The 25,423-nt window shown below is 42.1% G+C and overlaps 1 protein-coding gene and 1 long non-coding RNA gene across 6 annotated transcripts in view; one reads left to right on the top strand and one right to left on the bottom strand.

Annotated features, from left to right (window-relative positions):
- Positions 1-589: 589 nt before the first annotated feature.
- Positions 590-2,092, bottom strand: LOC141276683 (uncharacterized). The gene is made up of 3 exons (XR_012326610.1): positions 1,672-2,092; positions 1,452-1,562; positions 590-1,233 (listed from the first exon to the last, which is right to left on the bottom strand). It is a non-coding gene; the product is annotated as an uncharacterized lncRNA (long non-coding RNA).
- Positions 2,093-2,299: 207 nt separating this feature from the next.
- TET1 (tet methylcytosine dioxygenase 1) overlaps positions 2,300-25,423 on the top strand; it is a 138,834-nt gene continuing 115,710 nt past the window's right edge. For 2 of the 5 annotated variants that reach the window (XM_033841867.2, XM_033841866.2), the window contains exons 1-2: positions 2,305-2,430; positions 9,631-11,657. In XM_033841867.2, coding sequence (XP_033697758.1) covers positions 9,753-11,657 — 1,905 coding nt within the window. In that variant the 5' untranslated portion in view covers positions 2,305-2,430; positions 9,631-9,752. Of the gene's footprint in view, positions 2,431-2,465; positions 2,592-8,004; positions 8,357-9,630; positions 11,658-25,423 lie in introns of those variants that run through there. The other 3 variants (XR_012326609.1, XM_073793531.1, XM_073793532.1) reach the window with 3 other exon arrangements.

Below are 25,423 nucleotides of genomic sequence, written 5' to 3'. Positions count from 1 at the left end.
CTCAGACTTGGTCAGTGGGAGTTTTTTATATATATATATATATATATATATATATATATATATATATATATATATTTTTTTTTTTTTTTTTTTGATGGGCACCTACAGTTTCCAATTTTTTTTTACCATTGTGAAATACAGTGAAATTGTGTTGCTGCAGACACAAACCTACCTTCAGGGCCTTTGCACTTGCTCCTTCCTTAGCATAAAATCTTCCCCGGTTTCCTTCCTTAATCTCTTTCAGATCTATTCCATGAGCTGATCGTTGTATTTAAAATTGCAGCCTTCCCCAGCACTCCCTGTCCCCTTCTCTGCTTTTTTTCCCCTCCCTCTGACCATCACCATCTGACACACTGTATGGATTCTGCTTTCTAGCCTTTTTTATTCTCCTGGCCCCATTCCATGATTGAATGCAAGCACCACAAGAGCAGAGGTTTCATTTTGCTCACTGCTGTTTCCCCAAAGCATGGGACTGTGCCTGGCACATGGTATGGACTCAACTAATATTTATGGAATGAAGAGAATAAGCATTGCCATGGTCATTTTTTTAAAATTTTATTTTATTTATTTTTGGCTGTGCCTGGTCTTAGTTGTGGCACATGGGATCCTCGTTGAGGCATGTGGGATCTTTCATTGCAGTGCACAGGCTTCTCTCCAGTCGTGGTGTGCAGGTTTTCTCTTCTCTAGTTGTGGCGCACAGGCTCCAGGGCACGTGGGCTCTATAGTTTGCGGCCTGCGGGCTCTCTAGTTGAGGCCCACGAGCTTAGTAGTCATGGCGCAAGGGCTTACTTGCCCCGGGGGCATGTGGGATCTTAGTTCCTTGACCAGGGATCTCACTGAGTCCCCTGCATTGTAAGGCGGATTCTTTACCACTGGACCACCAGGGAAGCCCCACCATGGTCATTTTTCTACATCTTTGTGTGATTTTCCCATTTCAATACTTTTTAAAGTTAATCATTTCAATTAATTGACAAAAGCCAGGATATGGCTATTACATGATAGTCTTTCTCCTTTTGTTCTTTAAGAAAATCAAGTTTTGAGTCAAACTCTGACAAGATATTAACAATTAGGCTTTTGGAAACATTGACTGAGAAGAGTCCCATTTTTCAGATAAGATTTATTTTAAACACCACATGTCTTTCTCCAATCGCTGTATTTATCTGACTGTAGCACTGAAAACACTGTAGTGCAGCCATTGGTTTGTTCTGCTTGCAAACCCAGAATGTGTTCCTCCTGGGTGGGAAGCAAATTGCATTCAACTCTGTAGGCCAAGCTTCTAACTCAATAATAAGTTTGAATGAATCAATCAGTGAGAAAGGTTGAAAGTTTAGGAATCTTTCTCAAAAGAACAATCTGGTTATGCTTATTAATGCAGGTATAACAAAGAATAAAAATTATGGGCAGAATGGGGATAGAATGGTGTGGAAGGCAATGATAGAAGGAGTCTTTACCTTCCGTTGAAGTTTGACCTGGGAGGAATGATTGTTCCATGAACAGCATTTTCCTTCCCACTGTGACTCCATTGAAGATCTGGATTTCCATGTCTGTTTAATAACTGACTGCTGGAAGAAGCAACAGCCATCAAACACTTAGGGAGAAATTCAGATGCCCCAGTCAGTCTTAATTTTGGCATAATGCTACTGGTTATTCCTCCTAATGATAAAAACTTACTTCTTCCTGTGCCTTCATTTCTTCATCCATAAAGTGAATACTGCCAAAGCACGGGGGCAAATAACTAACAAAAAATGTTATGACGACCTTTGCAGACATCAAGCTCTGAGTCAAGGGAACACAACCCTCCTCTGGCTTCTCTCTAAGGTATTGAGGCCAGTTTTCCATTGCTCGCCACGCAGATATGCCTCAATGGTGTCATCTCTGACCTGGCGTCCCATTAATGCACCTACAAACATTCAATTGAGAGACCCTAAAACTTTTCCCTCAGCCAGAGAGTCCCTCGGAAAAAAGATAATGACAAGAAAACGCTGACAACGCTCTCCCTCTTCAATACTCTCCTTTGACCTTAACAAAAAAAAAAAAAGAAAAAAAAAATGTCAAGAGAGACGAGGGCCAAGGGGAAGGGGAAGGGTCGAGAGATGAGTCCAGCTCCAGTTTGGGGAAATCCAGCTCGCGTTTTGCCTCTCGCTCAGTAGTGCAGGGTCCAGGGAAGGCAGAGCCCCAGCTTCGCTCCCTGAGGTCTGTCCTGGGGAGACACTGCTGCTCCGGGGGGCTGACCTGGCGGGGAGTGGCAGCGCAGTCCGCTCCCGCGCCGCTTTGTGCGCGCAGCCGCTGGGCCCTCTGCTCCCGGGTCTGCCCCCCGGGACGCCCCCCTGCCCCGCCCCAGTCATGCAACTCTACCTGCCTTTCCGCTGTGGACCTTTGGGAAGCAGTCGCCCACCCCGGGGGCTCGGGCCCTGACCCTGCCAGGAGCCGGTAGGTGTTCGTCCGGGGCCCGCCCGCGCCCCTCGCGCCCCCCGGGGCCCCGGACTCCGAAGTTGTGGGGACGAGCGCAAGTTGGAAAGTTTGCCCGAGGGCTGGTGCAGGCTTGGAGCCGGGGGGACGCGCGCAGCCCTCGGAGCCTGAGGGGGCCAGTGGTGAGTTGGGGTTGGGGCAGAGGGCAGGGGTCCGGGGAGCCACACGCGGAGGCCGGAAGGCGTTGAGAGGGGCAGTGCACCGCTGGGGCTGGACGTGGGCCGGGGCTCGGCGGCCGCGCGGCCGCCGGGGCCGCGGGGGTGGGCCCGCTCCCCGCGACGACCCCATACCCAGGGCTGCTTGGGGCGCTTTTGTTGCGGGTGATAAACAATGCCCCCCGGCCGGAGGACTCGGCTGCGGCGCCGGGTGAGGAGAGCTGGAGCGCCTCGAGGTAGGACCCCGGGCTCCGCTGGAAACCGGATTGGGCGGGGAGGGCAAGTGCGGCCTGAGGTGGGGATGCCTGACTGGGCCGGCGATTGATGCGGCTCGGGCTGAGGAGAGGGAAGAGTTAGGGCAAGTTGCGGGTAGGGAACCCTGGCTGTCCCACGCTCAAGCGTACCCCCAAACAAGTTTTCTCCCTCCCCTGTGCTAATATAGGGGCCGGTTCCTTGAGAAAACATTTGGCACTTGCCTCCTTGAGCTTTTCCGGGAGGGAGCTTCAGGGACGTAGCTTTTGGAGTGGAGGTAGTAGGAGAGTCTTGCCAGAGGCTTGACCTGGAGTTACGCTGATCTGGGAAGAAGGGAGTGGAGGAATAGAACAGTGTTCTGTCAAAATGGCCTAAAAACTCTTAAGAGCGCCACTCGTTCGCCGAACGCGCTGGCTTGCCGTCGCATCGGTCCCACTAGGGCGGAATCCCGGAGCGGGCCCCAAGGATGAGAGGTCCGCAGAGCCGGGTGCCGGGGACCGGCCGGGCGGCAAGTGAGGGGCCGGCGCTGGGCTAGGTCTCTCGCCGTCTCCCCCTCACCCCTCTCTCCTCTTCCTCCCCTCTCCTCCCTCCCTCCCTCCCTCTCACCCACACTCCCAAACGATTCGGCTACTGAGGGCTGTGTGCAGTCCATAAATTTCTACAGAAATTGGTCGGGAAGTTGCTGGCCTGCCCCAGTAGGCTTTCCACGGTAATGGGGAACACAGATTGGGCTTTTCTGACCCCATAAAAATTAATGTATCAACAAGAGAACAGATATTGCTTGAACTAGGAGTCTTTTCCCCCGCCGGCAACTCGTCCTCCCAAAGTAACCAGGTCGCTCCAGTGCCTCTTTCTCTCCTCCCCCGTAACACTCTCGGGCACACAAATGAGCTGCATCATATATCATAGTAAGGGTCAGTTTATAAAGACATGTTTGAAAAGTGTTTCAAGACCCTGAGGGAGGAAAAGATTAGGTGCACAGCCTAGTGTCGGCAGGGTGCGCTGAGCGCTTGCACCCACATGAGTTGAAGGGCGGCGCTACAGGGTAGCAACCCCAGGTCCGCCCTGAACCGAAAAGGGACCATCCTGCTCTCTTCCCCATCTCAACGTTAAAGAGTGAAATAAAAACGTTGGCTTCCTCAGTCCTCACTCAGGATGCCAAAATGAATATGGGAAAGGTGTTTGTGAACCAGTTAGGGCGAGAGCTTTTTAAGGCATATTAGGAATTTTGTCTACAATTAAACAAGGCGGGTGTGTAGATAAGGATGTGTTTGGGGACTGGTCAGCGTTGTTTCTAAGAACTAAAAGCCTCAGGTAACGTGATGTTGGGTGCGCTTCCTGATTTTATTGGTTTTATTAGTTTGTATTAGTTACACAGGTTAAAGCCCAAGTCCCTTTCCTCCCCAATTAAGAGGTCTTAATTAGGTTGGTTGTCAGTGTATGACAGTGTTCAAAACAATCTTATGATTTCAATTAAACTGAATCAAGTACGAGAGTTATTAGTATACACTGTCTGTATCTCTTTGCAAAGATTGGTAGCTCAGATTAACAACTCCTGGATCACTGCTTACCATTTTAATGAGGGTTAACTATGGCTCCCAGCTCTGGTCTTCCAGAATTGATTGGTTGGAGGTTTGGATCACCTCTGTCCCTGCCCTTTGTTTCTCTTCCTCCTCCAATCTTCTTTATCTTGTTCGTCCCTCCCCTCCCCCACCCTCTTCTTTGCCTCTGTATTTTTCCTTCTCTGTACACTTAAGTTTCTCTTTTTCCACCCCCTCCACCTTTCTAGCTTTAGTCTTCAGCATTTTGATCCCAGTTGTCTTTTTATATTCTAGCTTTATTACTATATAGTCCTTCCCCTTCCTCTACTTTTTGGCTTTTTTTTTTTTTTCCATTTTAGACATTTTCTTCCTTCTGCTTTTTCCTCTTCTTCCTAACGTGTTTTATGCTTTTCTTGTTTTTGGAATGGTCATTCCATCTTCATTTAACTTGTCCCTTCCCTTTTCTGTGGCCCTTTTTGGCCTTTTTTTCTTCGCTCTCTGCAGGGCAGCAGGGGTGTTTTACATATGGAAGGAGGCTTTGACTAAATCTGCTGGCATTCTAGTGAGTTTGCCTCCACAGCCTTTCCATGTGCCGAAGGCTCTCACACTTCCTGTGGTACAAAACTATCTAGGAACAGCAAGCAGCCCGCCCACCTCCTCTTCCTTTAGAACTAAGTTGCTGGAGGAAACTAAGCCAGGTGGTGCCTTTTAAAAAGAAATGTTTTAAGTCTTGTATTTCTCAGTCAAGTGCAGTAGCCTTTAAATTCTAAGGAGCTGAATGGAGTGACTATTAAATCAGAGTTTCTTTTGCAACTAGCTCTATGTATGCAAATACCACTTTTTTGGCCACTGCTGGTGGTGGGAAGGATTGCAGTATAATTTTAAATTGACATGTGGGCTGGATGGTTACATCAGTACAGCCACTTCCTGCCCAGGGGACTTTGGGAGATCCAGAAGGAGGAGGGGGGATGTAAGTGGGAGAGAATTTTTCTGACACGGTACTGTCGATATTGTCCTTTACAGACAACTGATACAGTTTAGGAAGTCAGCTTTTCAGTTTCTAGGCAAGGTGATCACATCAAATAATTGCTTTTTTTTTTTTTTTTTTAAGACTCTTTAGGGAAAGGCTGACTACTTAGTAAGCTCAGATAATATTGAGGCAAAAGTCTGATCCTGTTTGTTGACCAATTTGGTTAGGTATGTTTAAATTATGTGTGAATAATTAGCAGATCCTTACATAAGCCCTGGGGCCTGATCTTGCCACTTCTCCTCTTTCTCTGCAATCTTATATTTTCTTCCTTGGGCTGGCATCTCTTTTCATGTTTCAAATTATGAGTTGGCCCTTATCTCCTGGACAGTAATATTTGGATCTCAAACACTACTCCAGTCCCCTATGTCACAAGGACATCTTAGGAAAAGAAAAAAAAAATTTTTTTATTGTGGGTTAGGGGTCTTGGTGCCCTCTGGTGAAAAGACTAGTTAAGTAATGTTTTGCATCCCACAGTTGTAGGGAATTTTGTTTGTTTGTTTGTTTCACTTTGTTTTCTCTTCTAGGAAAACAAAAACTCACAGGATAGTGTCAATTAACTGCATGTGGTTCCCCCTCCGGGGCCTGCTATATATGTTTGATAACAGGGACATTATTCTCTTATTTTCTCTCCAATCATGTTATCCTGTAGCAACCTCAGTAGCACTCAGACTCTTGAATATACTCTAGAGTAGAATAAAACTGATTCTGAGAAATATTGAAATGTCAGTTTTCATCAAAAATGAAAAACAGAAGTGGAATTAGTATTTAATTGTAAATGTATTTTTCTATGACTTAAACACTCTGTAGTAAATAAAAGCACAAAAAAAGGAAATAAAGCATTTAATAATGTTTCCAAATTAATAAGGAAAATAAATTTCAGAAGATCTGTGTAGATAATTCCATATTTAAATGTGGATCTATATAATAGAATGGACTCCTCCCCTCCCTCCAGCCCTGGGGATAACTTAGTTTATTTACAAAAGGAGGTTACATTTCATCAGTGGAGCCAAGTAAAATTAAGATCTTGTGGGAGTCCTTATTTTGTTTCTGATTGTTTCTTTGGCTGGGTGGTACCCAGTGGTTTCTTCCCTGCATTTGGGTTTTTCAGGGGTCATTGGCCTCTTTCACAATCTCATAAAAAGGCTGTTACCATTCAAAGAGGCCACATCTTTCCAATCCATGTTGCTCATACCTTTTCCATTTCCTTGACAGGCTTTTTCAAGAGATAAGGTTTGAATAGTAAACATTATCTTAATTACAAGTCTGGATTTCTAAAGCACTTCCATTTAAAAATATAAAAGAATATATGAGACAGAGATCAATTTATAAACTACTTTCAAAAGCAGATCCCATGACACCCTCTGGCATATTCAGATTACTTGCAACATATATGAATTTTAATTTTCATGGCTGATTGCAATATTTAGATTATAGGCTCTTAATAATTTTTTAGCAAGGTAATCCTGATATAAGAGATAAAGCATGTTTAGACAGATATTGTTGAATTTCTAGAGAATGGAATGGATTGTTTTTTGTTATCCGAAAAAACATCCTTATAAAGATTGCTGACTTTCTGGAGATTAGAATTGGAATGTCTTTTGTTTTCTAAAAATGCTGGTTACAAAAAGCAGTGGTCTTTGGAGAAAATATCCTACAGCTTTTCACAGCCAAAGAGGTAGTGCAGCCAAACTTTTTTTTTTTTTAGGAAAAGGGGGAAAGCCATAAGCTTAGATGCCAAGAACTCAAGTGGAGTATTCTCTGGCCTAGTATTTGTATTCAGCACAGGTTTATCAAAATGTTATTTTTCTTGTGGTTAATGTTATCACTAATGTCTGTTTTAAAAGTCTTTCTTAAAGGCTCAATGCCTTGACTCTAAATGTTGTTCTCTGAGATCTTTTATTATAGTGTGTGGCCTACAACGTGTTAGATGAGAACAGAAACAAAAGAACTAGATTTTGTTTTGCAGGATACGGCAGACTGAGGATTAAACTTGTTCTACAATAATGATAACTACCATTAAGCTTATGGCTAGTAATGTTTCTGATCTGGAAATTGAACCCATGTCTACCTAATTCCAAAGTCCTCCTTCTTACCTCAGATATCACAAGGATGAAACCACTACCGCTAGGTTTTCCTCAGAGGAACCCATTGATATCTCAAAACAACCTCATTTCAGATGCAGAAACCTTGACTCCTGTTAAGTAGTTTGCTGAAGGACACAGCTGGTGATCACAGATTCAGATTCAGGGTTTTCTGATGTGACACCATCTCTAGCCACTAAACCAACGAGTGCATCCCAGGATTACCAGGATCAGATGAGTACAACAAAAACAAAACCAAGATTTGAGAATCGGTAGAGGGCCGTCAAATTTTTACTTTGCCAAGTAATAACATTAAAAAAATAAGCCTATCTCCACCCTTTCACAAAAAAAGGACTTTTATTACTTTATTTATTTATTTGGCCGAGCCTCGCAGCTTGCGGAATCTTAGTTCCCCAACCAGGGATCGAACCTGTGCCCTTTGCTGTGGCAGTGCGGAATCCTAACCACTGGACTGCCAGGGAATTCTCCACGTTTTTTAGAAAGGACATTTTAATGAGAGAAAACAGGAAAGCATGATTAAATAATAATAAATTCAACCTTATGAAAAACTTTATATGGCCTCATTTTTTTTTTAATAGAAGTGTAGTTGATTTACAGTGTTGTGTTAGTTTCAGGTGTACTCAGCCTCTTTTTTTTTTTTTTCTCATTTCGCCACAGACTGGTGATCACTTGGTTGCAGACCAGTTTTTGGTAACCATTCTCCTACACCAGATTTTCTTACAAATCCAGCAACCTGTCAACTGTTAAAGAATCCTCACCCAGTTTGTTGTCACACTCTTGATTCCATGATGTTTAGGAAGTCTACTGGTATGTTTTGTATGGTGAGCTTCACTCTTCCTCATAGCTTGGTCTTATTTGGGGTCAGGGAGGCAATCTGAGGAGACAAAAATGCAACTGATGATGACTCTTAGTCAGTCCCCTTTCGTTTTCTCCTCTTTTCTTACTTTTCAAATAATAGTTGCTTATCTAGTATGCTTTACTGTTCTAATTATCTCATTTTCTCTTTATTTCCAATTTCTTTGCCTAGGCATTGATCATGAAACTTTTGGGACCCTTGGTAGAAGGGAGTTTAGAACCATCAGTCTTTGGATTAAGTTGGGTGAAAGAGGAAGGAGGGACATCATTTCTGGGTGTGGGCCGTGCCCGCCACAATGCTTTCCTTATACAGAAGAGGTACTCAACAGTTATTTGTTGGACCTGTGAGTCTTATTTGTAACCTAATCTGTAAATACTAACTCCCAAGAGTTTACGCTACTTTTGTGTGCATGTATAAAACTCAAAATTTGTGTATGGTTAATTGGAATATGGTATTAATGTTACTGGATCTCCAAAGAGTAGAGTTTCTTGGATAATACAAGCCTCTTCTTCCTCTGGCTTTACCAGCTTTACTGTCCAACAGATGATACCTCTGTCTGTATGGTGATGTGCTGAGGAAAGAGTTTAAGAGATAACTTTTTAAGTATCCATATTTGTAAAGATTAGGATTTGAGCTTTAAACTACATGTAACTGCAGTAGTTGTGGTTTCTTTTTTTTTTGGTTGCATTGGGTCTTCCCTGCTGCGTGCGGGCTTTCTCTACTTATGGTGAGCAGGGGCTACTCTTTGTTGCTGTGCGCGGGCTTCTCATTGCGGTGGCTTCTCTTGTTGCAGAGCATGGGCTCTAGGCGCGCGGGCTGCAGTAGTTGTGGTGTGCAGGCTCAGTTGCTCTGCAGCATGTGGGATCTTCCCGGACCAGGGCTCGATCCCATGTCCCCCGCATTGGCAGGCAGATTCTTAACCACTGCGCCACCAGGGAAGTCCACGGTTGCGGTTTCTAATGTAAAGAAACTCCCATGCTTAACTTATTCAAACAACTTCATCACCTTAATCAGTTGTCACAGAAATTGAAGTTAAAGGAGCTTTATTTGTGAATCCAGGATTTATAGGATACTTTAGTATGTTTTATGTCTATTATATTTTCCTTTTACAGTCAATATTCTCAGCTCCTTAATTTTAATTAACTTGCTAGTAAATATTCTATTTCAAATGAGGGAATGCATAGGAAAAACACTCACTCCCAATGTTTTGTCATTGTTATTTCAGACCAAAACCTCCTGCGACTGAGCACAACCATGGTGCATCCGGATTCTCCTCAGAAGTGAGACTTTCCAAAGGACCAATGACTCTTTTCCTCATGCCCTTTCAGTTTTTCCTGCTCCGTAGCTATGTCTCGATCTCGCCATGCAAGGCCTTCCAAATTAGTCAGGAGGGAAGATTTAAACAAAAAGAAAAACAGCCAACTGAAGAAGGGATCTAAGCCAGCCAACAAAAATGTGGCGACAGTCAAGACTGTGAGCCCTGGAAAATTAAAGCAATTAATTCAAGAAAGAGGTGTTAAGAGAAAAACAGAACCCAAACTGCCTATGCCAGTCAGAAGCCTTCTGACAAGAGCTGGAGCAGCACGAATGAATTTGGATAGGACTGAGGTTCTTTTTCAGAACCCAGAGTCCTTAACTTGCAATGGGTTTACAATGGCTCTCCGAAGCACCTCTCTTAGCAGACGACTCTCCCAACCCCCAGCGGTCATAGCCAAACCCAAGAAAGTTTCACTGCCTAAGAATCTAGGAAAGCAACATGAGTGTGATTATAAGGTACTTACTGACATGGGAGTAAAGCACTCAGAAAGTGATTCAGTCCCAGTGCAAGACCCCTCAATCCCTCCTGATATAAAGAATCTAATTGGCATACAAAATGCATCATTAATAAAAAACGAGAGCCAAGAGACAACCCAGTCTTGGTCCCAAAGTGTGGAGGATTCCAAACTAAATCACTCTACTCATAGTGGCCCTGCAGCAGAGGTTCTTTCTGGGTCATTGGAAGGGACACGTGGTGGTGAAGGACTATTCTCTAGAGAGACATTGAATGATATTAGTGATTCCCCTAGAATGTTTGCTCAGGACACTTTCTGTGTTCCTTTGCTCCAAAAAGCAGCCCTCAGGGTTACCTCTGAAGGAAACCCCAGCATTCAGTTAGAAGATTTGGGTTCACGAGTAGAATCTCTTAAGCTATCTGATTCTTACCTGGATCCCATCAAAAGTGAACATGATTGCTGCCCCACCTCCAGCTTTAATAAGGTTGTACCTGAATTGGACCTTAGAAACTGTTTGTCTATTGGTGGGTCAATATATCCTACCTCATTAATACAACTCCTCTTGGCAGGTTCAGAACAAGAAACCCTTGGTGCTAAACCAGATCATCAAGAGGTACTCAAATCTACCCCAGATGAACAGGAAGTTGCTGATACCACCCCTGTCCTAGGACGGGCCTTTAGTGCTGTCCCACATCAATGGGAAGTTCCTGGTGCTAACCCAGTTCATGGAGAGCCTCTGGGTCAGACCCCAGGCCCACCAGAGATTCCTGGTGCTATTCCAGTCCAAGGAGAGGTCTTTGGTGCTATCTTAAATCAACAAGTCCTCGGTATGGTTGGTGGTACTGCCTCAGACCCCGATATCTTTCTTCCTGCTCCTCTTAACCCAATTGCTACCTGTAATGCTCTCCCAGAATGGCCTGAGCCCCAGAGCACTGTTTCATCTGGGCTTGAGGTCCAGGGCACTATGGAGATTTTGCCTTCGGGCTTAGGTCACACTCCTCAACCATCATCAAACTCAGAGATAAGTTCGGTACCTCCCGCAATGGCTATAAACAATATAGAAAATAAGAAGGTTCATATAAGCTTTCTGCCAGCTAACACTCAGGGGTTCACAATAGCCCCTGAGAGAGGACTCCACCATGCTTCACAGGGCATTGTCCACCTCTCCCAGGCCAGTCCCAGCAAATTGGAAGGAGAGAGCTCCCAGATCAGTGCCACCAGCATGGTTGACATCAACACCACAGTGGTGTCTAGGCCAGTGTCACTTGTCAGTACCTCCTCTTCTCCTTCCTACACAACTTTGCTACCTACTTTGGAAAAGAAGAAACGAAAGCGATGTGGGGTCTGTGAGCCCTGCCAGCAGAAGACCAATTGTGGTGAATGTACCTACTGCAAGAATAGAAAGAACAGCCATCAGATCTGTAAGAAGAGGAAATGTGAGGAACTGAAAAAGAAGCCATCCATCATTGTGCCTTTGGAGGTAAGTAAATACCCAAGGGGCTGGGGACACCTGTGAGACTTAGTAGTGTGATTTGTGTGGAGACAATTTGCTTCTGTATTACATCCTTTTGCTTTGGTAAAATGTTGCTTTAAGTTGCCTATAGGAATTTGTGGACCTACCTGAAGTACGTCTTGGGCACTGAGTGATGCATTAGCTTATTTTTAGAATTTGTCTCAGAAAACTAGAACATAAACATTTTCCATTATAAGTTTTGATGGAGAATAGGGAAACTGTATGAAATGTGGTTTTGGAAGGATTTCCACTGTGCCTCATTTTAGCCAGTTGTGTGTCTTTTTTTGGGAGTTACAGATTTAAAAATTAGGAGCACAAACTCACTAACTGTCCTGCAGCCTGAGAAACCAGAGGAATTAAACTTCTTTTCTTTTGAAAGAATAAAACTGTCTCTATCTTTAATCTTAAAACTTTGCCTTGGAGGTATAGTAATGATAAAGCTTTCGTCTCAACTTTTGGCTTGTGATTTTCACCTGCTCACAGGATTGTTGAGATTCAATGGTAATCAGAAGTTGAAAATGGTTTTTAAACTCCAAAGTGACATACAAACATTTGTACTTATTATTACAGTTATGAAACTAAGGTAGTAAAAATATTGGTTGCCTTAGACTTTGTTTAAAGGATTTTATGGAGGTTGGTTAATACTCAAACTTGCTTTAATTAAAGCAAGCTTGCTTTAATTAAAATACCTGTCAGCTATGGTGTTTTATGATTTTTAGATTACTCACTTGAAGTTATATTTATTTTGAGTCTACTATGAATATGGGTGTAGTAGAATAGATTAATTTAAAATATTATGAACTTAATTTCAGTCAACCTTTTTTCTATTTCATTCTGGACTTAAATTATGTCCAAAAATGCTGACTTCCTATTTGACTGACACGTTGCAAATAAGAGATCAGACATTTAGCCAATCATGTATTGATGACATTTAATATTTCTAAAATATTTTGTTATTATAAATCTTACTGCAATGAACTATCTTCTTTACTCAAGTCACTTCACACGTGTGAGAGTAGATCAAAATGTGGCCAGTAACTTAATAGTCTACATACTTACATCTAAAACACTTAGTAGCAATATTTTTATAACAAGAGTGATCTCCCTGATAAGCTCCTGATTTGTAACATTGCCAATAGACATAGTTGCCAAAGGTACTCTATCTCTAATAGGTATAAACAAGTTTGTTCTCTTCTTTTTGTTCTTTTTCGGTACGCGGGCCTCTCACTGTTGTGGCCCCTCCCGTTGCGGAGCACAGGCTCCGGTCGCGCATGCTCAGCGGCCATGGCTCACGGGCCCAGCTGCTCTGCGGCATGTGGGATCTTCCCAGACCGGGGCACGAACCCGTGTCCCCTGCATCGGCAGGCGGACTCTCAACCACTGCGCCACCAGGGAAGCCCTGTTCTCTTCTTTTCTAAACTGGCTCCTCCTCTTGCATTACATTTTTGGTTAACGGCTTACTGTCTACACGGTCACCCAAAATGGAAAATTCAGTCATGTTTAATGCCTTTCTCTCACTCTTGTAGTATCTCTTGTTCTACAACATCAGAGCACTTCTATCTCTCCATTTTCTTGGCTCCAGCTGTAGTTGAGCCTTTATCTCATACTGGGACAATTTCAGTGTCATCTTTATTATCAGCAAGTATTTATTGCACTTCTACTCTGGGTTGAGGGTACCAGCTAGCTGGGAAGTCAGGATGTTGAACAACAATTCTCCTTAGGTACAGTTCAAGTTTTCTTTCTATAACCCTGTTTCTCCTAGTTTAATACATTTAGTGCTCTTCTGTATATGTAATTTATCTCACTCAAAACAAAAGAAAATAGAGCAAAGTTTTCAGCGCCTTCCAGTTGTAGATGAAGCCTAGCTTTCTTAGCATGGAATACCAAGATTTTTTAAAATATATTTATTTATTATTTTTTATTTTTTGGATGTGTTGGGTCTTGCAGCACGTGGGCTTCTCTCTAGTTGTGGCATGCAGGTTTTCTCTCTCTAGCTGGGGCATGTGGGCTGCAGAGGGTGTGGGCTCTGTAGTTTGCAGCACGTGGGCTCTCTAGTTTAGGCACGCAGGCTCAGTAGTTGTGGCATGTGGGCTTATTTGCCCCGCAGCATGTGGGATCCTAGTTCCCCGACCAGGGATCAAACCTGGGTCCCCTGCATTGGAAGGCGGATTCTTTACCACTGGACCACTGGTGATGTGGGAAGGTACCAATATTCAAGATCTTGGCATGACTGATCTCCTCTGTCTTGTTTGCTGTCACTTCTTACATTATACTTGAAGTTTCAGCTGTATCCAGCTACTTATATATCCCCAAGCTCACCGTGCATGATCCTGCCTCAGTGTCCTTGCTCATGGTACATATTCTTCCTTTCCCTATCTAACAAGACTCCACCCATTCACTCACCCCTCCCTGTGCCACACCTGTATCTGTGCATGTTCCCCCGGTTTCATTCCAGGGGACTTTGTTTTTCTAGTGCCTATCTAGCCTTGGTACAGTGATAGGTGCTAAATAAACACTTGTTAGTTAAATGAAAAGAATACATTTGTAACTCAAATAATCAGGTTTAGAAATTTAGATGTTGGCATGTGGTTTATTTCTGTAAACTTGCTCTGGCAAGCAAGTGTGGCCACTGTTGTCAAGGTCCATCCGTGTGAGAAAAACCAGTATTTGTTAATGAATGAATGAATACCTTGGCTATAGCTCACAATCTCCTAAGCACCACATTCTTTATTAAAAACAAAACAAAAAACTCTTTTATTTTGACATGTCAATTTTATAGAAATATTGCAAGAGTAGTATCGAGAATTTGGTTTATCTTTCAGCCAAATGATAATATTTTATCATATTACTTTATCTCTCTTTTTAGCTCCTCCCCATGTGTATATTTTTTTCTGAATCAACTGAGAGTAAGGTTTTCATAGACATGATATCCCTTTATCCTTGCATACTAGAGAATATATTTCCTAAAAACAAGGATATTCTCTCCTATTATTATCAAAATTAGCAAGTTAACATTGAACCATTATTATTATCTAGCCCACAGACTTTATTCATATTTTGCCTATAAGAAAATATCCTTTTGACCTCCTTTAATTTGGAATAGTTCCTCAAACTTTTAAAACAACTTTACTGAGGTATAATTGACATATAATAAACTGCACGTATTTAAAGGGTACAGTTTGGTAAGTCTGACATATGTATACACTGTGTGAACATTACCACAGTCAAAATTCATTACTCCCCCAAATTTCTTTGTACCCCTTCATAGTCCCTTCTCTCCTACCTGCACCCTTTCTCCTCAGGAAAACACTCTTTCTATACATTAGTTTGCATTTTCTAGAGTTTTATATAAATGGAATCATATAATATGTACTTTTTGTGTGTGTGTGTGTGTGTGTGTGTGTGTGTGTGTGTGCACTGAGTGATGCATTAGCTTATTTTTAGAATTTGTCTCAGAAAACTAGAACATAAACATTTTCCATTATAAGTTTTGATGGAGAGTAGGGAAATTGTATGAAATGTGGTTTTGAAAAGATTTCCACTGTGCCTCATTTTGGCTAGTTGTGTGTCTTTTTTGGGGAGTTACAGATTTAAAAATTAGGAGCACAAACTCACTAACTGTCCTGCAGCCTGAGAAACCAGAGGAATTAAACTTCTTTTCTTTTGAAAGAATAAAACTGCCTCTATCTTTAATCATTACATTAGTTTGCATTTTCTAGAGTTTGATATAAATGGAATCATATAATATGTACTTTTTTTTTTTTGGTTTAGAATAGTTCCTCAACATTTGTTTTTAATGACATTGCTTCTTTTGCAAAATGCAGATTACTTATTTTGTCCCTCACTTTGGGTTTGTCTAATGCTTCCTCATGACTAGATTTGGATTATACATTTTTGTATGAATACCTTCTTACAGGAGGGATGTAATGTCCATTTGTCTGACTATTCATGATCTTAATTTTGATCACTTGGTTAAAGGTAGTGTCTTCTAGATTTCTCCATTGTAAAATCAGTATTTTTCACTTTGTATTTAATAAATATCTTACAGAGAGATCAAGACACGTAAATATACTGCTATCCCTCAAACTTTCACTCCCCGATTTTAATGTTCATCAGTGATTTTTGCCTGATAGTTGCCAAATTGTGGTTCTGTTTCCATTGTTTCTTCTAAATCTGTTAATTAGTTTTAAACTCCAAAGAAGAGCTTTTTCTTCTTATTTGTTTCAGTGTGAACCTGTAGATTTTTGTTATATTCAGTAAGTTACACTCCTTTATTATCATTACTTATTTTGTTGCTCAAATTTCCCCAAATCTGGCCAGGGAGCACCTTCAACCATTGTTTGAATAATTATTTATTTCCTGGGACAAGTATTCTAAGGTTTTCTATTTTCCATCCTGCCCCAGACCAGATGATCAGCTGTTTATCCAAGGAAACTTGGTTCTTTTTGGTGGAGAATGATACTTAGAAACCAAGATCTTGTTAATAGGTATTATCGTTGTTGCTGAAATGTCAGTGGTGTGTTCAAAAGTTAGAATATGCATATGTTGAATTAGTTCTCTCTCTCTCTCTCTCTCTCTCTCTCTCTCTCACACACACACACACACACACACACACACACACACACACACACACCACCCTAATGCTTCAATGTAGTTATGTTGTTCATTTGAAATACAATTTTAATTAGTTTATTTGTTTATTTTCTATTTCAAAGGTCCCCTATAGTTGATGATATTCATATTCTCTTGCTTTCCCCCTCCCCCAAAAGATTGCCCTTGCCCCTGACAAAGCTGATTCTGAAGAATGTATTGTGTTGTCCTTATACTGAACTCTGACAGTACAGAGACTTACGCATCCAGCAATGCGTGGAGAGGCAGAGGAGAACATAGGGAACACTTCTCTGAGGAATTTCATTCTGAGAGAGCAAGGAACAGTTGTACACTCATTTGTTTCTGTCTTCTTTTGCTTAATATTATGTTTATAAGATTTGCCAATAATGTTGCTTATAGTTATAGTTGTTCATTCTTGTTGCAGTGTAGTATTCCATTGTATGTATATATCACAATACCTGTATCCATTCTATTGTTAATGGAAAGTGAAATGTTACAGTACAGAACAGAACAGAAGAATGAACATAGCAGTACTGCTATGGATTTTTTTTGGGCCGGGGGTGGTGGGCTGGCCATGCAGCTTGTGGGATCTTAGTTTCCCCACCAGGGATCAAACTTGCCCCCTGCAGTGGAAGCACAGAGTCCTAACCACTGGACCACCAGAGAATTCCCTGGACACTTTTTTTTTCTATGTTAAAGTCTCTGTTTTTTTTTTAACGGAACTTTATATTTATTTATTTATTTATGGCTGCGTTGGGTCTTTGTTGCTGTGCGTGGGCTTTCTTTAGTTGCGGCAAGTGGGATCTACTCTTGCGGTGTGCGGGCTTCTCGTTGCAGTGGCTTCTCGTTGCGGAGCACGGGCTCTTAGCACGCGGCCTTCAGTAGTTGTGGCACAGCAGGCTCAATAGTTGTGGCTTGTGGGCTCTAGAGTGCAGGCTCAGTAGTTGTGGCGCACCGGCTTAGTTGCTCCGTGACATGTGGGATCTTCTCGGACCAGGGCTTGAAGCTGTGTCCCCTGCATTGGCAGGGGGATTCTTAACCACTGCGCCACCAGGGAAGCCCCCTGGACATTTTTATAAAAGTCTTTTGGTGACTATATGCATGCATTCTGTTGAGTGTATTTCTAGGAGTGGAATTTCTGGGTCATAGAATATGCGTATGCTTAGCTTCCATAAATATTACCAAACTGCTGTGATTGTTCCAATTAAGACTCTCATCAGTAGTGTATGAAAGTTCCACTTGCTCCACATCCTTGCCAACACCGGATATTTTCTGTCTTTTTAAAAAAATATTTATTTTCTTTATTTTTTTGGCTGCATTGGGTTTTTGTTGCGGCATGTGTGCTTCTCTCTAGTTGCGGTGCACGGGCTTTCTCTAGTTGCGGCAAGCAAGGCCTACTCTTCATTGTGATGCGTGAGCTTCTCACTGCGGGGTCTTCTCTTGTTGTGGAGCACGGGCTCTAGGTGTGCAGGCTTCAGTAGTTGCAGCACGTGGGCTCAGTAGTTGTGGTTCGTGGGCTCTAGAGCGCAGGCTCAGTAGTTGTGGCACACAGGCTTAGTTGCTCTGTGGCATGTGGGATCTTCCTGGAGTAGGGCTCGAACCCGTATCCCCTGCATTGGCAGGCAGATTCTTAACCACTGTGCCACGAGGGAAGTCCCAATTGTGCTTTTTAATGAACAGAAATTCTTAACTTTAATGTAGTCCAGTTTACCAATCCTCTCCTTTATGATAACTTTTTATTTCCTGTTTAAGAAAATTTTTTTGGACTTCCCTGGTGGCACAGTGGTTAAGAATCCGTGTGCCAATGCAGGGGACACAGGTTTAAGCCCTGGTCCGGGAAGATCCCACATGCCTCGGAGTAACTAAGCCTGTGCGCCACAAATTTTGAGCCTGCGTGCTACAACTACTGAAGCCCGTGCACCTAGAGCCCGTGCTCTGCAACAAGAGAAGCCACCGCAGTGAGGGGCCAGAGCACCAGGAGGAAGAGTAGGCCCCTGCTCGCCACAACTAGAGAAAGCCCGCGCGCAGCAACAAAGACCCAACGCAGCAAAAATAAAATATAAAATGAATAAATAAATAAATTCTTAAAAAAGAGAAAATGTTGTCTGTTTTTTGCAAATTCCAAGGTCATGAAAATGTTCTCTTTTGTTTTCTTCTTAAAAAGTTACTTTTTAAAACCTTTCACGTTTAGATGTACAAACTGGAATTGACTTTTGTGTATCACATGAGATAGGAGTCAAGACTCATCCTTTTTCATAGGGATATCTACTTGACCAGCACCATTACTGAAATGACTATCCTTTCCCCACTACTACAACATCAACTTTGTCACAAATCAAGTGATTAATTAGTTCTCAATCTGTTTCTAGACTGTTTCATTGGCCTTTTGTCTATTTTTCTGTCTGAACTCTCATTACTAGCCTTTACAACTAGTCTTGCTAACTGGTAGTATAAGTCCTTCAGTTTTGTTTTCAATATTTATTTGGGCTATTTTTTTGGTTGTTTGTATTTTCATCAAAAAATTTTTTTTAATATGTGTATTTATTTGGCTGCACTGGGTCTTAGTTGCCGCGTGTGTGTGGGATCTTTGTTGCTGCATGCGGAGTCTTTTTTTTAAAAAATAAATTTGTTCATTTTATTTATTTATTTTGCGGTACGCGGGCCCCTCACCGCCGCGGCCTCTCCCACCGCGGAGCACAGGCTCTGGACGCGCATGCCCAGCGGCCATGGCCCACGGGCCCAGCCGCTCTGCGGCACGCGGGACCCTCCCGGACCGGGGCACGAAACTGCGCCCCCCGCATCGGCAGGCGGACCCCCAACCACTGCGCCACCAGGGAAGACCTATTTATTTATTTTTGGCTGCACTGGTTCTTCGTTGCTGCGCGCAGGCTTTCTCTAGTTGCGGAGAGCAGGGGTTACTTTTCGTTGCGGTGCATGGGCTTCTTATTGTGATGGCTTCTCTTGTTGCAGAGCATGGACTCTAGGCACACAGGCTTCTGTAGTTCTGGTGCACAGGCCTAACTGCTCTGCGGCATGTGAGATCTTCCCGGACCAGGGCTCGAACCCGTGTCCCCTGCATTGGCAGGCAGATTCCTAACCACTGCGCCACCAGGGAAGCCCGTGGAGTCTTTTTAGCTGTGGCATGCAAACTCTTAGTTGTGGCATGTGGGATCCAGCTCCCTGACCAGGGATCGAACCCAGGCCCCCTGCATTGGGAGTTCGGAGTTTTAGCCACAGGACCACAAGGGAAATCCCTTCATCAAAATTTTTGAATCAGCTTGTAAATTTCCACCAAAAACCCTGTTGGAAGTTTTATTGTTTGTGTTGAATCTATACATCAGTTTGCAGTCTAATGCTCTACCACTGAGCTATATATACCCCCTCTCATCAGTTTGAAGAGATTGACATTTTTTTTTTTTTTTGCGGTACGCGGGCCTCTCACTGTTGTGGCCTCTCCCGTTGCGGAGCACAGGCTCCGCACGCGCAGGCTCAGCGGCCATGGCTCACGGGTCCAGCCGCTCCGCGGCATGTGGGATCTTCCCGGACCGGGGCACGAACCCGTATACCCTGCGTCGGCAGGCGGACTCTCAACCACTGCGCCACCAGGGAAGCCCCGAGATTGACATTTTTACAATATTGAATCTTCCAGTTCATGACCATAGTATATCTTTATTTATGATCTACTTTCTTTCAATAACATTTTGTAGCTTTCAATATAGAGTTATTTAGTTCGTTTTATTTTTAGGTATTTGATATCAAAATTTTTTTATATTTATTTTATACACATCAATGATTGAAGCCCATTTACTTTGATAAGTAAGAATATTGGTAAGCAAATATATTTCATGTATTTCTTCCTCACATCAGAATTATTTTACTTATTATTGAGAGTTGGAGTGAGAAAGAGAAAATACATTTACAGTTTTTAAATGTTAATATTTTTATTATTAGAATATTTATTTTATTATTTATTTATAATAATATATATATATTAATTTATGTATTTTGGCTTCGTTGGGTCTTCGTTGCTGTGTGCAGACTTTCTCTAGTTGCAGCAAGCGGGGGCCACTCTTCCTTCCAGTGCGTGGGCTTCCCATTGCAGTGGCCTCCCCCTCTGCGGAGCACAGGCTCTAGGCACCTGGGCTCCAGTAGCCATGGCACGCGGGCTCAGCAGCCGTGGTTCACGGGCCCAGTTGCTCCGCGGCATGTGGGATCCCCCGGACCAGGGTTCGAACCCGTGTCCCCTGAATCGGCAGGCGGACTCCCAACCACTGCACCACCAGGGAAGCCCTATAATAATATTTTATTATATGAAACAAATGTACATTTTAAAAACAGAACTGTTAGAATTTTTTTCTTCTAAAATATACTTAGCCCCCAAAGGCATATGCCATTTCTCAGAATGTTAACTACTAATGTCTGGGAGAAGTAAAAACAATTTTGATCTACTCTTTTTTTGATCATAGATTATATTTTTGTCTCCCAATAGTTTCTTTTAATTGAACAACAAGGTAATTAGATAGTCTTCCCAGTGATCTCTTTGGCCAAGAGATAAAGTGTTATTTTTTGCCAAGTTTAGTTCAGCTTAGTGTTCTCCATATTCAGAAATACAGTTAATTAAAACCATTGACTTTACAACTCATAGTCATCTAGGAATTTGCTCCTGGCTAGGTATTCCTCATTTTGCATTTGTAATTTAGCATACTGAGACATAAGCATTATTCTATTTATTGAATAGTGAGTGATGTTAGAAGCGGGGGAGAGGTGCTTTTTAGGGACTTAAAGTGTAGGTGCTTTGGCCAGGCTACACTTTCACACACTTTTTAGTATGTTCAAAAACAACAACGACAACAAAACACAGTTGTTTGTAGATATGCTTCTGAGGGCAGTGTTTTGAATTATATGTCTATAGCTTGATGATTTGGTATAGTATCACACATTTAAGTAATATGAATTGAATGACTAAGCAGTTTGTGAGTTGGTTGCCAAAGTGAAATAGTCTCTTAATATTTACTCCAATTAATCTTTTTTGTTTCTTGGGTTTTTTTGTTTGTTTTTGTTTTGCCATGCCAGGCAGCTTGTGGGATTTTAGTTCCCCGACTAGGGATTGAACTTGGGCCATGGCAGTGAAAGCTCCATGTCCTAACCATTGGACCACCAGGGAATTCCCTACTCCAGTTAATATTGATTTTTTTTCCTCCAAATATTAAAGGGTTATTATATGCTTGGTTACATTAATAGCAGTATATTAGATAACACTGTAAAATGTGCTATTTATTACCATGCTACCTTCTTAGCTAATAGAAATTACACCTGGGAAAATAGCAATACCTATATAGTTTGTGCTTGAAAAGCTAAAAGTTAAGTAGTATTATATGATACAAATTGAACCACTGACTGTTCACTGTCCTGTGGATAGTGTGATAACAGTCTAGTTCCGGAGATGTCCCTTCAGAATTGGTTGACATACTTGTTTAATTTTATTTTATCCATTTTAGTGGGAGTTGCGTGGGACAGGCCTCTTCTGGCCACTGCTTTTCTCAGTGTTTTCAAACAGCCAGATTTCATTTTGGCATATGTTATATATGGCATATGGAACAAATTTTTGCTACCAACTCTTGCAATTGAGGGCAGATGTTATATGTCCCTAAATGTGCCTTTAAGGAATCTCTTAGGATCACTATTGAGACTTCAGTAGCATACCTCACCACAGAGCTGACCATAGGGAAAAAGCCTGTGGCGTCTAGGATCTTTGCATGTTTAGAATATGTGTATATATGTATAACTGAACCATTTTGCTACACACCAAAAATGAATACAGCATTGTAAATCAAGTATACTTCAAATAAATAAATAAATAAAAATAAACCCCAAGCATGTAAACAAAACCATGCTGATCTTGATTGATTATGACTGGTGGGTGTTAATTTCTGGAATCTTGTCAGTATGGTTCAAATCTTACCTTGCCATTTTGTGTAGACCATCTTATCCAGAAAGAAAAATGTGTGAAACTGACTTAACACCTTCATCTAGTATCAGTATAATCCAAGTTATACTATCACTTACTAGTGAGCACTGTAGTTTGGTACATGTTTATTTTGCTACAGAGCTTATCTCCCCATGTCTTTGTTGGTCAGCTTCTTGATATTTTTATTCCAGAGTAATATTTCAAGAGTTGATGGTTTCAGAGCTGCAAAAGTCATTCTCCCGGGTTTCCCTGGTGGCGCAGTGGTTGAGAGTCTGCCTGCCGATGCAGGGGACACGGGTTCGTGCCCCGGTCCGGGAAGATCCCACATGCCGTGGAGCAGCTAGGCCCGTGAGCCATGGCCACTGAGCCTGTGTGTCCGGAGCCTGTGCTCCGCAACGGGAGAGGCCACGACAGTGAGAGGCCCACGTACAGCAAAAAAAAAAAAAAAAAAAAAGTCATTCTCCCTATAAAGTAGCCAGTCACTGTAGTACTATGATGGATGTGGCACTAGTGTAACCAGCTAGGAGAGAAGGTGGGATCATATATTTTTGTAGTATTATCATATTAAAATAAGACACAGCTAGCAAATGCATCAAACTAATCTAAGCAATTCAGGTTATTACCTTGATAATGAGACTCAGTGCTCAAGTCATGATTATCCAGAAAGTTTTGGCTAATTATCTATCATCAGCTCTTCATGTCTGCTAGTAAGCAACAAGAGAAATCTTGCTCTTTTCTGATTTATTTATGTCCTGTTAACACTGCTACAGTTTTTTAAAAAAGGGCATGGTGAGAAAGCAGGCTTAGAAGTGAGATGTTTAAATTACTTCTAAAGCCCAAGCTCAGGCTATAGAGGGTGCTAGCACATCACAGGTGCTCAATACATGTTTGCTGAACAAATGATTCAATGAATGAATGAAATCTCATAAAAAATGTAAGATTCAGCCTATCTCACATACCAATGTCTCTTAAAAAAAAAAAGTGCACTGTAAACCATTATATCCCATGTGTACTTAATATATCATCTTAGCAGCTAGTACCTCAAAACATTTTGGGGTTTATTCTATATATGTCATTTTCAAGTACCAAAGATATTAGGATCATGGGATGTCTGTAGCAGAAATTCAAGTAGAGGACTTGAGAAAAAAGTTTATAGGAAGTACACAGTGCTTTAAAAATATGCTTAAAGGGCTTCCCTGGTGGCGCAGTGGTTGAGAGTCCACCTGCCGATGCAGGGGACACGGGTTCGTGCCCTGGTCCGGGAAGATCCCACATGCCACGGAGCGGCTGGGCCCGTGAGCCATGGCCGCTGAGCCTGCGTGTCCGGAGCCTGTGCTCTGCAACGGGAGAGGCCACAACAGTGAGAGGCCCGCATACCACACACACACACAAAAAAGCTTAAAAAGCAGCTGCTTTTGTTGTTTAAAATTACTGCCATGTCCATTTGTGATTATGAGTTATACCAAGATGCAAAGTTTGGACACCTCAAAGTTCTAAAGGGAAAAGGACCATGAAAGCTCAAAATGACGCTTTTTCTAATTGTAAATGGAGTTTAGAAAAACAATTCTAGAAGGATACATACCTACCAAACCAAACTGTTGGAAGTGTTTACCTCTGAGGACTAGAGTTTTTGGATGGAGGATGGGTGTATTAGAAAATAAGTGACTTTAAATTTTGCTTAAATTTTTATACATGGTTTGAATTTCTACATAAAGAGCTTGTGTTACTTTAAAAAATAATAAAATCAAAGTAGTGTAATTTGCATTTGGAAAGCTTAGAAGCAGGAAAAAGACAAACTTTAATTCTACTACCTAGATGCAACCACGATGAGTATATAGGCATATTTACTTCCAGTGTTTTTTCTGCATTTATTTTTTAAAAGATTTTTTTGATGTGGACCATTTTTAAAGTCTTTATTTAATTTGTTACAATATTGCTTCTGTTTTATGTTTTGGTTTTTTGGCCCTGAGGCGTATGGGATCTTAGCTCCCCAACCAGGGATCGAACACTCACCTCCCTTCATTGGAAGGCGAAGTCTTAACCACTGGACCACCAGGGAGGTCCCTGCATTTAAAAAATAACATAGTTTTTAAATTTTTTCTTTTTGTTTCACTGGAAATATGATGCTCAGTTGTAAACGTTAAAAGCATACAAATTGTGGGCTTCCTTGGTGGTGCAGTGGTTAAGAATCTGCCTGCCAATGTAGGGGACACAGGTTCAGTCCCTGGTCTGGGAAGCTCCCACGTGCCGTGGAGCAACTAAGCCCATGCGCCACAACTACTGAGCCCGCATGCCACAACTACTGAAGCCCGGGCACCTAGAACCCGTGCCACCACAATAAGAAGCCCACACACTGCACGAAAAGTAGCACCTGCTCGCCGCAACTAAAGAAAGCCTGTGCAGCAACGAAGACCCAACGCGGCCAAAAAAAGAAAAAGTATACAAATTGCTTTGTTACAATAAAACTAACCGTGTATACACACACACAGAAAAAAATAAATAACATCTTTAAAGTTGAATGAGGTAAAATTTCTTCTTTTTTTCTCAGTATATCATCAACATTTCCCTTGCAAGTAAAAATTTGTAAAGATTTAAAAAGTATGTGTATAATATTCCTTTGGGTAAACGAACATAACCTACTAAATTACTTTTCATGACTGGATGAATTATTTTGGGTCCCATTTCAAATTATGTTCTTTTTTTTTTTTGGCTGCATTGGGTCGTAGTTGTGGCATGCGGGATCTTTTGTTGCAGCGCGGGCTCTCTGTCGTGGTGTGTGGGCTTCTCTCTAGTTGTGGCGTGCGGGTTTTCTCTCTCTAGTTGTGGCACACAGGCTCCAGAGTGCGTGGGCCCTGTAGTTTGTGGCAGGCCAGCTCTAGTTGAGGCACAGGAGCTCAGTAGTTGTGGCACGCGGGCTTAGTTGCTTCACGATATGTGGGATCTTAGTTCCCTGACCAGGTATCCAACCTGCATCCCCTGCATTGCAAGGAGGATTCTTTGCCACTGGACCACCAGCGAAGTCCCCTCAAATTATGTTCTTGACACTGGAATCTACTAGTCCTGAATTTCAAGCTAGAAGTATTAGCATAACCAAAAAATTTAGTATTTTGTTAATGATTTATTATTGCCTAATGGTTTCTAAATCTTTACCACT

This window comes from Tursiops truncatus, chromosome 16, assembly GCF_011762595.2.
Source record: "Tursiops truncatus isolate mTurTru1 chromosome 16, mTurTru1.mat.Y, whole genome shotgun sequence".
Lineage (NCBI taxonomy): Eukaryota > Metazoa > Chordata > Mammalia > Artiodactyla > Delphinidae > Tursiops > Tursiops truncatus.
The sequence above is the reverse complement of the archived record's forward strand: the minus strand, read 5'-3'. Positions and strand labels throughout refer to the sequence as shown.